At 46.7% G+C, this 15520-nt stretch overlaps 2 protein-coding genes across 2 annotated transcripts; both read left to right on the forward strand.

Annotated features, from left to right (window-relative positions):
- The first annotated feature begins 1211 nt into the window (after positions 1-1211).
- On the forward strand, positions 1212-6459 carry CFAP36 (cilia and flagella associated protein 36). Its single transcript, XM_078595935.1, has 10 exons — positions 1212-1391; positions 1501-1565; positions 2338-2439; positions 3085-3199; positions 3575-3665; positions 3863-4001; positions 4153-4273; positions 4358-4548; positions 4771-4926; positions 5672-6459. Exons 1-10 carry the CDS (start codon positions 1298-1300, stop codon positions 5756-5758), a joined length of 1161 nt encoding a protein of 386 aa, XP_078452061.1. The 5' UTR covers positions 1212-1297; the 3' UTR covers positions 5759-6459.
- A 2595-nt stretch (positions 6460-9054) lies between these two features.
- SNX15 (sorting nexin 15) lies at positions 9055-15256 on the forward strand. The gene is made up of 7 exons (XM_078595936.1): positions 9055-9617; positions 11102-11137; positions 11378-11498; positions 11968-12083; positions 12379-12673; positions 12994-13260; positions 13461-15256. Exons 1-7 carry the CDS (start codon positions 9513-9515, stop codon positions 13520-13522), a joined length of 1002 nt encoding a protein of 333 aa, XP_078452062.1. The 5' UTR covers positions 9055-9512; the 3' UTR covers positions 13523-15256.
- The last annotated feature ends 264 nt before the right edge of the window (positions 15257-15520 follow it).

The raw sequence follows: 15520 nt of genomic DNA on the forward strand, positions 1-15520 counted from the left end.
AACTCTGAGCTTGGCTCCGCGCCTCTGAGTTGCGGCCATTACGTCCGCAAATTTGCTCGCGTTATAAATTTAATTATTATTAATTTTTATGCAGTCATTGAATTTGACAATATAGGGTCTAAACGGTGATTTGTTTTTCCCTGAAGTCATGTTAAAGTCGTCAGAAAGTGTGGGAGTGTCCGGGATGCAGTCGAGGTTAATTTGGATGTAGGGACCGGCAGACTGGGCCACGGCGGTGTTGGAAATGAAATAGTGGACTAGTGCAAGAGTGAAATAGTGCAATGGTGTTCACACTTAACTGCAGTACAATATTGTAGCCCATCAGCATATCCACACTTCGAGGCAATATTCAGCAGAATTTCTTTAACCAAGACAAAAACTCTGCAATATTATTTTGTGGCAAGCCTTAAGGTCCAGTTAATTTCACTGCGTGTGACTGCAAGCAACGCACAATGTTTGTATATGTTGCAACTCGGCAGTGTTTGTTTAACGAGCCTGCAGGTTGCTGAGACCACGGTTTATTTGCTTATAAACATGCAACTACCGATGGCCGAAACATTATTTTTATGTGGTGGGGATGGGGGGGGGGGGTGTTGTGGGGGTGGTGGTGGTGGGAGGGTGGTGGAGGGCGGAGGAGCGACGCTCACAACAACGAGCGAAGCACCGGGTGGCTAAAGCACAGCAAGTTGGTACAGTAGGGGGCACAGGTGGTGCATCAGCCAGTCATCTCGGTCATCTCAGTCAGTCGACCCATGGCACCTGCTGGGTCTGCCCCGTGACCTCCTGACAGCGGGCGTTCGACACTTCACGTGGCCTCAAGGTGCACTTGGCCTGGCACAAGCGTCGTGGTGACGTCACCGCCACTTAGTGGCGAATGGCGGTTGTAGTTGGTGGGGTGGTGGTGGGGGGGTGGTGGTGGTGGGGGGGGTGGTGGGGTGGCGGTGGGGGTGGTGGTGGGGGGCAGGCGACTTGCGGGGCAGCGCTGTGACGCCGTGCGGCTCGACTCGATCCCTTCCCCCGCCACGCGGGGGCGTCTCTCGAGCGGCGGCGGCGGCGCGCCCCGAGCCGGGAGCGAATTCAGGGGGAGGCGCGGCCCAGGGGCGGGGCCACACGGGGGGGGGGGGGGCACACGAGGGGGCGGGGCCACACGGGGGGGGGGGGGCACACGAGGGGGCGGGGCGGGGCCATACGGGGGGGGCGGGGCCACACGGGGGGTAGGTGGGACCCACCTGGACGTGCGGGAACGTGGGGAATCCGAGTGGAGGTGACCGAGGTGGTTGGGGACTCGGGCCCTGCCATGGTGGACTGGGTGCTCGACAGCGTCGTGGGCTTCCTGAGGAGCCCGCGATGGGACGAGCCGATTCGCCGCTTCATGGAGCTGGAGTGCTCGGGTAGGGGCGAGCGAGCGAGGGACATGGGAAGTAGTCGGGACACACGGGGACTTGGGATGGAGACGACGGGGGGTGGGGGGTAACGTTCACGCGGTCTCTGTGTCTGCAGTTTTTCAGCCCGGAGAGGAGAACCCCCTGTGTCTGAGCGACATCCACGGGCAGTATCGCGACGTGGTGAGTGAAAAGACAAAGATCCTCCGGCTTAGACTGTTGTTGGGGCACACGATGGGGTGGGTGGCCAAGCGGGCACCATCATCACCGTCAGCACAACCGCAGTAAAACTGAGCCAACCATCAACAAGCATTAACATCGACACAATTACAGTAACAGTATCAAAACAAGCATCTTCATCACCACCAACAACATCACTAAAATCACAGCTAACACTGTAGCGACCACCACCGCAGTAAATCTGCACCAGCCATCTTCAACGTCAACAACATCAACATCGCTATAATAACAGTAACTATACCAACCATTTTCAACACCATCAACATCATCACTACAATCAGAGTAGCACTGCACCACAGGAACAGATCATCATCACCGTCAGAATCACAGCACCATCAAGATCATCATCACAGGAACACAGTAACATCAACATCACAGTAAAACAACACCGTCAGTAACATCATCACCATAGTAACATCCACGGGCAGTACCGTATAGTGGTGAGAGCGTATTAACACAATTATCACCGTCAACAAAATTAACACGATCATGGTTACCAGCTATTGTGGGCCCACTGTGGGATGAAGGTCTCCCATCTCCATCCCACACGATGCCACAATCCTATTCGCAAATCGCCACCCACTTCCACTGTTCCATTGGCATCTACACCATCACCAGCACTACCACCAATCGTCTTCATTTCACCGTCTGCATTTTATTTTAATCCCCGTGTGGTTTGTTTTTGACGTTGCACTGTGCATCTGGATGTGTGTAGGTGGGTGATCTGCTGGATGAATACTGCGAGGAGGTCGGCATTTCAGAAGAGGCTTTCCTGGAAGCCTGTAATCGAGCTCTTTCCCACGGTGACCTCTCACAGGTGGTCACCGACACGGACGTTTACATGGAAAGACTGAGAGCCACATTGTGACTCGGCGAAAATACTTGTGGCTAAAGACTCGGTTCAGTGCATGGTAACTGGGAGGACTGGGTTATTGATGTGAATTAAACGTACAGTCCATAATAGACGATTTTGGGGTTTAAATCACGTAAATATAAACGTGTCATTTGATTTAAAGCTTTCGTGACTGCAGGGATTCATATTCATGGTTCTTTCGGTAAAGTCACGTAGAAGGGAAATGATATAAAACAATAAACGTCGTGAGAATTTTAATTGTTTTATATTTATATTATTTTATTATTTCCCTTCTACGTGACTTTACCGAAAGAACCAAGAATATAAACGTGTAGTTAAACCCACCACCAATTGACACGGCCAATTAGTAAGGTTTGTCACTTTAAAAAACCATGCCAATTAGTTACTAGTTCAGCACATCGCTTGTGTGTTGAAGAGTAAACCCACATATACAATTCGAGTACGACGTTTCGTCGGTAATTAACCAAAACAACTATTACGGAAAATATTGATCGCGAAAGCCGATGTGTTAAACTACACTTACCCTGGTGATAATGGAATAATTGGGCAATGTTTGTGATTGCGCTTATTCCTTTAACCGAACCACAGAGTGCGTTCAAGCCGGTGTGGGCTGCTGAGGATTTTGTTGTCTTCAAAGAGCTGATGGTGGAGAAGAACCTGGAGATGCAGGGCCGTGCCTTGAATGACATAGTCCAGCACCAAGGTAGCCTTAAGGCCAGTCTGCATGTTTGATCTAAAGTGGCTAAAGGATTATGCTTTTGTAAATAAGCAGCCTGCAGTGAGTGGGCGTGTTCATCCTTTTACAAAAATGTACCAAAGTAAAATATTAACTTGGTTGTCCCACTGTGCAATAGTTGTAACTGAAGAATATATTCCAACTTGACATTCCTAACCCATCTTGGCAGTTTTGGAAAAGAATATATATCTTGCTGTTGTTGCCTTCATTTTGAAAGAGTTTGCTGCTGTACTGTACATTAGCTTAGCACTGATTTATACAATTTCGTGACACGCGGTTAGCATTACATTCCAGATGTGGTTGTGTGATAATGGCTGCGACTGGTTCTTGTTTTACTCATAGGGGTGCTGCCAGACTGCCTCCTGGAAGGCGGGGAAGATGCGGTGTCTATGCTGGAGCGCCGTGAGGCCGAGTCTCTCCACGAAGCCCTCAGGTGTGGCCAGCATGGCCAGTGTGTTAGATCACATGGTCTCATATGGTCGATGTTAAAGATAATTTTCTTCACGTGTTTACATGTAACAGGGGCTTTTGCCCTTGGATATATGCACATATATATCAATACATGTAACAGGGGCTTTATGCAGATAGGTTTTCTTTTTATGGACAGTGTAAACATGCTTGCTTGTGCAGGCTTTCCAAGGAGGAGTATGAACAGGAGCTGCTAAGAAGACGGCTGGGAAGCATAGCTGCCGAGGAGAAGCCCAGAGCGACAACAGAGGGCCCAGCTCTCCTCCCAGATGTCCCCGGTAGCACGGCTGGCCCTCGTCAGGTTTGCTGACGCACACTGCTCGTTTTGCGTGTTGGTTTTCATGCCTATGTTTTATTGGATCTGTGTGTTTATTGTTATAAATGACTCTGAATACGTGTTTGATTATTGCGTGGTTACTTTATTTGTAACAAATGAGAAATGTGTGATACAGCAGGGGACAGTGGATGCTGCACTGGTGGAAGGTGCCACGACAAAAAATGGAGGGAAGAGTGAGGATTTTGTTGCAGCACAAGCTGCTGCCACTGCAAACCTGGGGGACAAGATACAAGGCAGTAAGTGACTTATTTACATCAGCACCCATGTTTGATCTTTACAGTTTGGCTCGCCTATGTACTGTTTGGTTTGATATGGACCAGATGGCTGTAGCATTGGACCAGAGAGAAAGGCCCTGCGCCCTTTGCGCTCCTACCCGCGGAGCACTCAGCTGGACGTTGTGGCCTCTGTTGGAGATGGGCCACCTGATGGGGGACATTCACAGCAGCAACTGAGCAATGAAGACACATCCAACAGCAGAGTTGTGACATCTCAGTCCAGAAACGAAGACACAGTGAGCCTTGTTTGCACCTTCCCCATATCCTGACATTAAATATATAAAACATATGGCATTCAGCCACAGGTTGCCTTTTTGTATTGTATTAATGTATAAATCATGTTCTATATTATAGTGAGAGGTTATGAGTTATGCATGCTTGTGTATGTTGTGGTGATTGTTAAGTTTTCCGGTGGCTACAAACTGATAGAATCGGTGTGTTTACTTGCCGTAATGCAGGACCAGTCGACATTATGTGAGGAGGAGATAGCAAAGAGGAGGATGTATCTGGAGCAGCAGAGAGACCGGCTCAGATCGGCACAAAGGTCTGAGGAGACGGGGCGGCCCCTGGATGAGGAGACCGGCAGTGCCTCTGGCACACAGGCAGAGTTCCAGGCAAGGGGTCCCAGACTTCACATGACACCCAGTTTGTTAATGTTCACATTACCATAGCTGCCTCCACAAGTGTCCCACCATGCCCAAGTCAATATGAATGTAGTTCTGTAAATCTTGACTTAAAGCTTTCGTGACTGCAGGAATTCATATTCTTGGGTCTTTCGGTAATGTCACGTAGATAAGTTCAAAGAAAATAACACAAAGAACAAAAAACTACGATGTTCCGATCGCAACACAAGCGGTCGTCTTCCTGAAGACGAAAAGTCGTAGTATTTTGTTATTTTTGTTATTCTCTTTGAACCTATCCATGTGACTTTACTGAAAGACCCAAGAATATGTAGTTCTGTAATTAAGTAGGTTTGTATGCTTCAGACACCATATCCTCCAATCTGAATGTAGAAACAAAGCAAAGTAAACTTGACTGTCTAGTTGGGTGAAAATAAACAATACACTACACCACAAATAACCTCAGTCCTTATGCTTCAGGGTTTGTTAAGAGGACTTGTATATCTAAATTAGATTTGGTGAAGCATGTTTTAAGCAATATCTGTTTAACACTGGCTTATAATGTGCACATGCTTTAGCCATCTATACATTCTGAGTTCAGATTTTGATTCGTTTTGGACCACCTTACCCTCAGCTGTGATTCCAGAAGCCAATAAGCATTAATCAGCAGACCTTCCTATTACAAGAGACTATGAAGTATGGCTGGTGAGTCAGAGCAGTGCGATCTCTTCATTTGCAGGAGCTTCCTGAGGAGGAGAAGAAAGCACTTCAGAGACGGAGGCTGCTCGCAGAGACCCTGAAGAGAGAAGTTCTTCACAAGGACTGATCAATGCCCTCATCTTTATTGTATCTTGAAGTATATTGATCTGAATCCAATACTATATTTATGAAATTCTCGTCTCGAGGGATAACATTTGTGTTTCATTTGATATACAGTGTATGCTGAAGGAGGTTGTTCTACTTAATGTACTTGTTAAACTTGTGTCCATGCTAATAATTTAGCTTCATAATTTCCACATTCTGAGATATATTTTATATACAAGCCTGAATTTGATATCAGCGATACTACTGCAGATATGTCATATTCAACTGTTTATATAACAGCTTCTTCATGTAGTCTGTATTGTATATTTTGATATGAAAAGTTGAGATTCAATTTCTTCCAAATGCAATTTTTGTAATTCGCCATTTATACTTGATTTATTTTATACTCGCTGTATATCCTACTAGTATAATTGTATATTTTGACTGAATGATCTAGATGTGACAATGGTGCTGTCGAGTGCGCTCATCATTTCATTTCAAATGTACCTCATGTCATTGCACCTAAAGGCTAATGCAAAATAGCTTAACGTGAACTAAATGCCCACAGATATAGAAACATAAATAAGTAGACAATACACCTTTACCATATTGTCTTTCCATGAAAAATCTGAAGTTTACTTTTACACATTTCATCGGCGACATGGCCTTCTGGGAGTGCATTTTATCAGCTGCATTGGTTTAATAAAAGCAAACTGGACACGTTTTGGCATTCAGTTTCTCATGAACCAATTACTCTACTCGAGAAAAAAGAATAAATGTAAACATAGAAACATAACATCAGTATGTTTTCTCATAAAGTGCACAAGTCCTCGTTTATAACTAATTTAAAATGCTTTGGCAAAGTTCGGTGCCATTTTAGGAAAGGAACACCGCAGTTCTGGTGTTGGTGTGATGTACGTGAACAACTTTCGATTACTGGATGTAAGAGTGCACAGGCAGGTATGGCTGGAATAAGGTGGATAAATATAATGATCTTGTAATTATGAAATAACTTGAATCGAATGACCAGTACTCTACAGGGTGGTTCAGATGTCTCGTGATCCCCAATCAATTGATCCAGAACATTTTTCCCCTTTGCATATACATTTTTGTTTTAAATAAACCTTATTTTTAAACATTACGTTATAGAGAATTACATGGGGTCACAAGACATCTGGACCACTAATGTTTTCATGGTTGTAAATAAATAACCAGTATACATCTCAGGGGAAGATGAGTTTCATTGCTTCCATTTGAAATAAATTTAGAGCCACACGATGCACAAATTGAAAGCACCTGGTCTGTTTGGCAGAGGTGTGGACTCGAGTCATGTGACTTGGACTCGAGTCAGACTCGAGTCATGAATTTGATGACTTGCGACTCGACTTGGACTTGCATAACAATGACTTTGTCCCACCTATGAGATGTGGACTCGAGTCATGTGACTTGGACTCGAGTCAGACTCGAGTCATGAATTTGATGACTTGCGACTCGACTTGGACTTGCATAACAATGACTTTGTCCCACCTCTGCTGTTTGGACATAACGAATTGCAATATGCAAGGGTGAGTGTGAAACTCTAGCATTAACATATCCACATCTATCCCTACACAATCAAGTTCCAACGAAACCAGGTCACGTTAACACGACTAGATCTAGGAAGAGCACGGTTACAGTAACCCATGGGTTCCCGAGTGGTCAATCGCTTTTGGCCTGCCAAGGTTCAGTGAGAAGATTATTCCCGCACCTCTGGTTAGCATGGTTGGTGACGTACGGTGCGAACGAAGTTCAACAAACTTACATGATCAAGGCTAAATGACAGTAAAAAAAAAACAAATTTTATCCGGATAATCCCATGAGATGGAATCTCATAAGGACGTCCAATTTCTCAAGTGGCGTACAATGAAATTGATATGAATATAAAATTAAAACTTATCAGGAGTGTGGAGCGTGCAGTCCTTGACACTGTGGATTTGGCTGATGTGTGATGGTGGGGATGAAAGGACAACATCTGGGTTTTTGTTGGATGTGGTTCTATCACCAGCGTCGGTGCAGGTAATGGGACCAACACTTAGAAGGGTGGCTGAAAGAGCCCTCGAAACTGTAGAGGAGTCGTACAACCCTAGCTGCCACTGCTATCCAGTGGCCTGAAATCAAATATAAAGCTATAGATGACCAATGCGAGAAATGATCATGTATTTTGATTATAGTGTGCTCCTACTACTATTGTTCCTCCTGCTATTATGGATTGACTCATGCAGCTTGCGAAGGATGCTATGTTTAGTAATATATGTTATGTATGTCGGCATGTCGCTATTGTAAACTTTCAATCACATTTCTTATGATCACTGTTACATTGTTTTTATATCATTTTTGTAACGTCTAGAAAGGTTTAGATTAGTCTGATTTTTTTTATGTAGTATAGAGTTATACTTGAAATTTTAATCTATATTGTATTATGATTGTTACTTTGATCTAACATCAAAATGAGATTTTTTTTTGCACATTTTTGTACGCAGCATAAACAAATGGTGCTTTTTCTGGAAGATGTTATTGTTTTTGTAGGGGATGTTTCAATTTGCGTACAGTAAATGTTAAATGTATCTTGTAATTTAATTGTTTGTTGCGGTTGCACCCGAATCAAGAGCCCAATGCCTCACAGGGTTATTCCAAATAAATTAAACTGAAAATTAGCCCAGAGTCGTGGCTTCTGGGTTAATATGTATAGGTCATCAGTGGTTTGTTTCGTAAGACACTTTGACTGAACGTTTGCCTTGGTTTATCATTGAAAGCGGTAAATGTCTCGGGGAAATTACTTCTACAATTGTATTCAACCAGCCACAGACCATCATATAACCTCCTGTTCGTGGCTTTTGCGTCCACATCTGCAGATCTTCTCGTATCTAAGTCGCATTGTCGCTTGGTCTCCATCTCTGTTCCCATCTTCCCGTGCCCCACGTCCCCTTATCCAGGGACCTGTCGATGTTTCTCGTGTCCCTTCATCCCCGTGTCGTCCTGTCTCTGTGTATCTGTGTATATGTGTCTGTGTATCCGTGTGTCTGTGTGTCCGTGTCACTAGTGAAGTCCCCGTGTCTCCGAGGGAGGGTTCCGCGTCTCCGGATCACGTCCCATCGAGGGAGTCCCCGTGTCCCGCAGTAAGTCCCCGTGTCTCCACGTCCAGTGTCACCGAGTGAGTCCACGTGTCTCCATGTCCCGTGTCCCCCAGGAAGTCCCCAAGTCTCCGGGTCCCCGTGTCTCCACGTTCCGTGTCTCCACGTCCCGTGTCCCCCGGGAAGTCCCCAAGTCTCCACGTCCAGTGTCTCCGTGTCCCCGTGTCATTTGAGGAAGTACCACCTGTCCCGCAGTAAGTCCCCGTGTCTCCGCGTCCCGTGTCACTTGAGGAAGTCCCCGTGTCTCCACGTCCCGTGTCACTTGAGGAAGTCACCGTGTCTCCGGGTCCCCGTGTCCCCCAGGACGTCCCCGTGTCCCCGCGTCTCCACGTCCAGTGTCACCGAGGGAGTCCCCGTGTCTCCGGGTCCCCGTGTCTCCAAGTGAGTTCCCGTGTCTGCACGTCCAGTGTCTCCGTGTCTCCACGTCCCGGGTCCCCGTGCCTCCACGTCCAGTGTCCTCGGGTCCCCGTGTCACTGAGGAAGTCCCCGTGTCTCCGCGGGAGGGTGACCGACCCCCCGTGCTCTGCTGAAGCCTCCGCATCGCTGAGGCAGCAGCCGCCGCCGGATAAAGAACAATAAGAAGAGTACGAAGAGGCGCTGATCGCGATGCCGCACAGAGGGGCAGAGAAGGAGCCTCTCAGCCGCTTCTATTCGGTGTCCGAGCCGCGGCTCCACGAGCGCGGGCACACGGAGTACAAAGTCACGGCGCGGGTGAGCGGCCTCGGCACCCCCCCATCACCACCACCACCCCCTGCCGCCTGGCAGCGCTCTCCCCCGGCAGCGCCACTAGGCCAGGCCGAGGCTCCGGCTCGCGTGGGCCACGCGGGGTTGGGGCCTACAGCGATGGTGTACGCGCGTTGTTATTGTCGTTGTTATTGTTGTTGTGCTTCGCTGTGATTAAGTCAGTGATGTGAATTATCCACCAGCTGTGTTATTTGACGCGAGTGATTCATGGGTTTAGATTTAATTTCAGCTCTGGGCTGCCACTCGCGGTTGCCACCTGTACGGGTTTGACCAGAATAGTCTGGGAATTTGTTAAATCTTAAAGCTTTCGTGACTTTAGGAATTTATATTCTTGGGTCTTTCGGTAAAGTCACGTCGATAGGTGAACTACGACGTTTCGATCGCAACACAAGCGTTCTTCATCAGGAAGATCGGGATGATGAGGACCGCTTGTGTTGCGATTGAAACGTCTGGGAATTGGTGTTTGTGTTCATGTGACGATGATTACATGTGTACCGGGACCTGGTGGGATTGTGTTACCTTTACAGTATTACGGGCATAAATATATACCGGGTTGGCTGTGTGTAAGAAGTCGCAACCCGAGCTGAATGTCGTCTCCGTAATCTTGCCTGGGATGCCGTTTCTACCTCCGCTTACTGACGATTACTCGAGTTTCTGTGGTCGATTACACCCAAACGGGACGTTCTTTTGTTGAACTAAGGACGTCGTTGGATAAAGGTGGAGGCAACATGGTACTGAGGCTTCACAGAAGCGCGTTACTACGGTAGAGCACTTTGCCTGTTCATTATGAACGTGCTGTGGTGCTGTGCTGTCCATCACGAATGCGGACATTGCACCTGGGGCCAGCCAATGTTTACAGCCCGAAAGGCTTCAGTCAACTTTTGTAGTTGCCAATTTCAGTTTAATTTATTTGGTGTAGCCCTGTGAGCCATTCGGCTCTTGAATCAGGTGCAACCGCAACAAACAAAAAACAAAAACATGAACAAGAAAACATCTTAAAGTGACTATGTGACTAAGTGTAAACAGAAAATCCAGGAAAAGACAGCAAAATATTGCAGAAAAAGCACCGTACACCAACGCTGTGTGCAAAAATCCCAGTGGGATGCAAGTCAAACAACAACAACAACCACAAGACAACTTAGATTAAGGCCATGAGTCTAACTCCGTACTACAACATACAAACAAACATGTCCAATGAGGCTAACTGAAGCCTTGGCACTATCCCTGACACTGGCAGGCCGGGAAGGAGGGCTCTAAGCAAGGGTTGTCACTTTTCTCCACAGACGACGAGATTTAGTGCACGACGAGTTGCCACCCTTTCCACACACTCAACCCCTTTCGTATTTCTCAGTCGGCCTCGGTCTGTCAGAACTGTGTAGTAGGCAGTAATGTGTTCAGTTAAATGTATTCCTAGCCTCAAATATTATTAACGTGTGACTTATCTTCCACAGATTGTGCCCAGGAAACATCCAGAGAAGATTTCAGAGGTATATTTTTTTTACAGTGTACATTTTCAACACCATCGTCATGAGTTCATGGATATGTAAATATCCACTGCTGGATGAAGCTCGTCCCACCCCAAACCATTGCCATCTCTCATCGTTTCCCGATCCGACAATTCATACAGCTCCAGCACACTAACAGTTTTTTTTGTAAGTAGCAACTTGTGTGGAGTGTGTGCTGGGTGGACTCACGGATGTGACATGGCTGCTTGTGCATGAGTGCAGACCGTGGTTTGGAAGCGCTACAGCGACTTCAAGAAGTTGCACCGCGACCTGGCCTACATCCACCGCAACCTCTTCCGCCGCTCAGAGGAGTTTCCTGCTTTTGCGAAGCCCACAATATTTGGTGAGAAAGCAACCTTTAGCACAGCGCCGTTGCTACCGCAGTCTTTGATCACATATATGTTTGTGATTGCTGTAGTGTTCTATTTATGCTGCTATCTTAATTGCATAAAGTACAAATCCTTTATGATAGGTTCATTTTAATGTCTGCCATTCACCATTGAACTTGGCGATAAAGATTGTTTACTTGGCTCTGAAATAGATGTTTTTAATCCCTCATCCCTTCTTCCCCACTGTTCCTTCGTCCGATACGGATGCGTTTGTGGCTTACTTAATTGAAGCAACTCTTGCTTACTCTCACAGCCATGTAAAACTTACACCACTACAATTGTTTCATCTCCGTGAATTTCTCATACAGAAATGCATTAACGCTAAGTGATTTGCGAGACAATAACACCCGCTACGACCTTCATGCTAGAGGTTGATCGTGTGCCCTGTGCGGGTAATGAGTGGCGGTGGGGCTGTGTGTGGAGGTCGCTTCGAGGCGGCCGTGCTTGAGGAGCGGCGCGCGAGTGCCGAGATGCTGCTGCGCTTCGCTGCCACCGTGCCGGCGCTCTACAACAGCCAGCAGCTCAAGGACTTTCTGGAGGTGATGCCGCATGCGTTTGCCAGAAGCAGGCATTAGCTGTGTATCAAGAAAAATCAAACTGCTAAGATTTTTACTTGAAGTCAAATTGAACTTTTAAAAACAGTACGTTTTTTTTTATGTTGTACACATACTAGAGACCGAAGATACAGTTTATGTTACATAGCCTAAAGTGTTGACTACCAAATCACACAACAAAAGCTTCCATTCGCAAATAAGTGACACATACACATGTGAAAACACGAATATGTTATCAGTATATACCCCAAATGTATGTGCATTTTTTTTTATCTATCAGGGAGGCCATAGCTATGAGTTAGGAGAATCTGCTTCTCTGCCATCTCTGCCCGAACCACTGCTGCCTTTACCGGGCATCGATTCCCCGCCATCCACTCCGCCGCTGCCTGCCAACACCACCATGCCACCTGTACTCCAGCCCTCACACAGTGCGTCATCAGCTGTTAGCCAGCCTCAAGTTGCAGATGAGGACTTGGATCTGCTGGATGGCCTCACCTCCAGGCTGTCTGTGAGCGGAGTAGAAGATTGTGTCATCTCCACGGATCTATGTCTAGACGAGGCGGGACCTCCATATGGTGAGGAGGCTCCTGCTGCCAAATATATATTTTAATTAAGGGGTGTTTTATTAACGAGAAATAGCAAGATTGTTGGCATGTATCGGTGCATTGGAAAGGTTTATACAATTTTCTGTTGTATAATAGGACATATAATTATCAGCAATGATCTCTCCACTGCTGGATGAAGGCCCTCTCAAGGCCGTTACCATCTCATTATGCTGTGACGTAATAATGCACCTAGCACGTGGATGTGAGCTGATTAAATATTATAAAATAGAATGATATTTAAACAATATTCTAATTTCATGTATGGTTGCATGTTGGCTTTGATACCACAGACACAGCCCCAGTCATGACCACACTAGATATGAAGATTGAGGCACCAGGAGAGGGACAGGGCCTGCATGAAGAAGAGAAGATGGAGGACGCCCAGGGGCAATACAAAGGGGGTAGAGGCATGGACGAGAGAGAAAGTGAGAACGAAAGTGAGAACAAAAGTGAGAAGAGTGAGGATGTTGGTGCTATGGATCCCAGCTTGGCCTCTATTCCTGTGGCTGGACTTTCCCAACATGAGTTGGAGTTGTTTGACCCCTGTGCCAAGTCAGGTTTGTTATGCACAATATACACTTGGGTGTCTGCTACACAATAACATCACCTGACTCAGAACTGTCAAGCAACCTCCAAATATATGAATTGGAAATACTCTGTTATTTGATTGGCCTTGTCTTGGTCTTGGTGAAGTCTTTGTTGCTGCCCGGTTGAAATGATGTAACATGCAATTGTGTGGGCATTTGCCTTTTAACAGGAGAGGAGGACGGAGATTGGTTTGCTGAGCTGCTCGAAGATGACGTCCTTCACGGCGTTTAGATTTTGCCAAACGGCACATCGCTTCTGACTATGCACGGATGTGACTTATTCCAGTGAACAAGCCTTGCCTTTCAAGGACTACATAAAGGCTTGGATTAGTTCACTTTCTTCTGATTGGCCAGCATTCTATACACTGGTTAGATGAACATTTAAAGGCATGTGGTGCACAATGTGTCACCAGCATTGCAACCAGTGCATGCAGGATGTCTAAATGAGTAATGCTTCTGTAAAGAAATGGTGATGAGGAATTCCTTGCAGTGGGGACTTTTGAGAGGTGTGGACCGGGGTGCGCGCTGCTGGTCTCTGCAGAACCTGCCCAGCTGCTGGGCACCAGTGCAAGGCCAGGAGATCAAAGAAGACGACCTCCTTGGCTCGATGTTGATATGTTCCTCGCGTTCTGCAGCTTCTCATGCTCGCTGTCCATACACTGTGGCATGACAAGTTAGCACAACCAAAAAGCCCTTGGTACTGATGGCTCCATGATGAATCTCTGGTTAGGAGAATATGGAGAGTATGAGACTTAAGTGACTGCATTGGGCAGGATTACTGGTTCTTACTCTTTTGTTTTTTCGGTAAAGTCACGTAAGTAATGTTACCTACATGACTTTACCGAAAAAAACAAAGTACGAATCCTTGCAGTCACGAAAGCTTCAAATCTAGAATTGCTGGTTCTTGCTGAGTGCTTGAAGCCACTGGGGTGCGAGGTGTACGTCAGCCAGGTGTTTTCCATGTTGTCTTTAAAGCTGCTAAAACTCGTAAGTATGCACGGAAAATAGTGCTGAGCAACCTGAATAAACACAGTACAGTGACAGTGCATAAGAGCACCGCACGGAGGAAGTGGTTGTCGCTTGTGTGCACGTGTGTGACGTGGACAAGGCGGTGGAAAGTCGTGGTGACTGTTAAGCAGCACTGCAAGACTCATCGCGGAATTAAAATCATGGTTATTTGCGTGCGTCTCGCGGGGTTTCCACACACTAATTGTATAAAAGTGCACTGGGTTGTCCCGTGTAGTAACCGTACCCTGTGTTTAGTTTGTTATCCTCCCCGCGCACCTCCGATTAGCACAGTTTTGGCTGCGTACTTTGCCAAAAAAGTTCAACATACAATACACTAGGGTGAAGATAAATAATTTAAATTCAATACACTTTTCCTGATTAAAAGATTACAATCTGCTCCTGGGCAAGTGCTAGGTGGATTGCTGCATCTCAGAATCGTGAGAGATGCGGATGGCTTGGAAAGGCCTTCATCCAGCAGTGGATTGGTCGTGGATGATCATGGTGAAATAACCAAGTAAAAACAAGGTTGATAAACTGACGATACATGTAGGTGGGAAACCACTGGCTCACACTTGCATACTGTATCCTGCATTTCGGAGAATTATTCAAGGTGGACTGAGACGACAATATTGCAATGTTCAACTCAAGGGGTGAAGGAAACTCCCCCGCGTTATGTTGAGTAGCGGGTACTGTGGGGAGCATGTGGTGTGCCGTGGCGTTTCGAGATAGACGTGCACGTGCACTCGCGTCCTGTTTTACGTGCAGTTTTAGGGATTTTCCACACCATCGGGTGTATGCTAATGTGATATTGATGTTGCGTGTGTGGGACGTGTGGCGTTTCGAGCGTGGGTTACGTGGAGCAGTCATCCGTGCGTGACCCCACACGGCTCCTCCCCAGCTGATGTGCCGGGTTCACGCCGTTCATGCCCGTGCACTTCAATAAAGTACACAGCTGTTACGAGCGAGTCTTTCTTCCGTGTAACCGGGCCACCTTTGTGAATGCCGCCAGCAGTTCGGTTTTCCCTACTCATTTACAACACTGTACGGTAATTACAGATCCGCGCTTGTGGAGGCGAGCGGGTGGCTCGTCCTATGTAGCGTGACCTTGTTTAGGGGGGGACAATAAACATTGAGGGGTAGAGGATCGACAGGGGTTGTCAAAGTTCTATGTTAGAGAAAGGGGTTTCAGCCGGTCCTACATTGTCGTCTTTTGGTTTCACAC

Source organism: Lampetra planeri, chromosome 7 (assembly GCF_965212315.1).
Source record: "Lampetra planeri chromosome 7, kcLamPlan1.2.h2, whole genome shotgun sequence".
NCBI lineage: Eukaryota > Metazoa > Chordata > Hyperoartia > Petromyzontiformes > Petromyzontidae > Lampetra > Lampetra planeri.

What these genes read in the sequence shown, in the direction of transcription:
- CFAP36 (XM_078595935.1), top strand. Translation starts at nt 1,298, where the DNA reads ATGGTGGACTGGGTGCTCGACAGCGTCGTGGGCTTCCTGAGGAGCCCG. An exon ending in CCCACGGTGACCTCTCACAG is followed by an intron (nt 2,440 to 3,084) that starts GTGGTCACCGAC and finishes ACCGAACCACAG; the next exon opens with AGTGCGTTCAAGCCGGTGTG. An exon ending in TGACATAGTCCAGCACCAAG is followed by an intron (nt 3,200 to 3,574) that starts GTAGCCTTAAGG and finishes TTTTACTCATAG; the next exon opens with GGGTGCTGCCAGACTGCCTC.
- SNX15 (XM_078595936.1), top strand. Translation starts at nt 9,513, where the DNA reads ATGCCGCACAGAGGGGCAGAGAAGGAGCCTCTCAGCCGCTTCTATTCG. An exon ending in AGCTCAAGGACTTTCTGGAG is followed by an intron (nt 12,084 to 12,378) that starts GTGATGCCGCAT and finishes TTTATCTATCAG; the next exon opens with GGAGGCCATAGCTATGAGTT. An exon ending in CGAGGCGGGACCTCCATATG is followed by an intron (nt 12,674 to 12,993) that starts GTGAGGAGGCTC and finishes TTGATACCACAG; the next exon opens with ACACAGCCCCAGTCATGACC.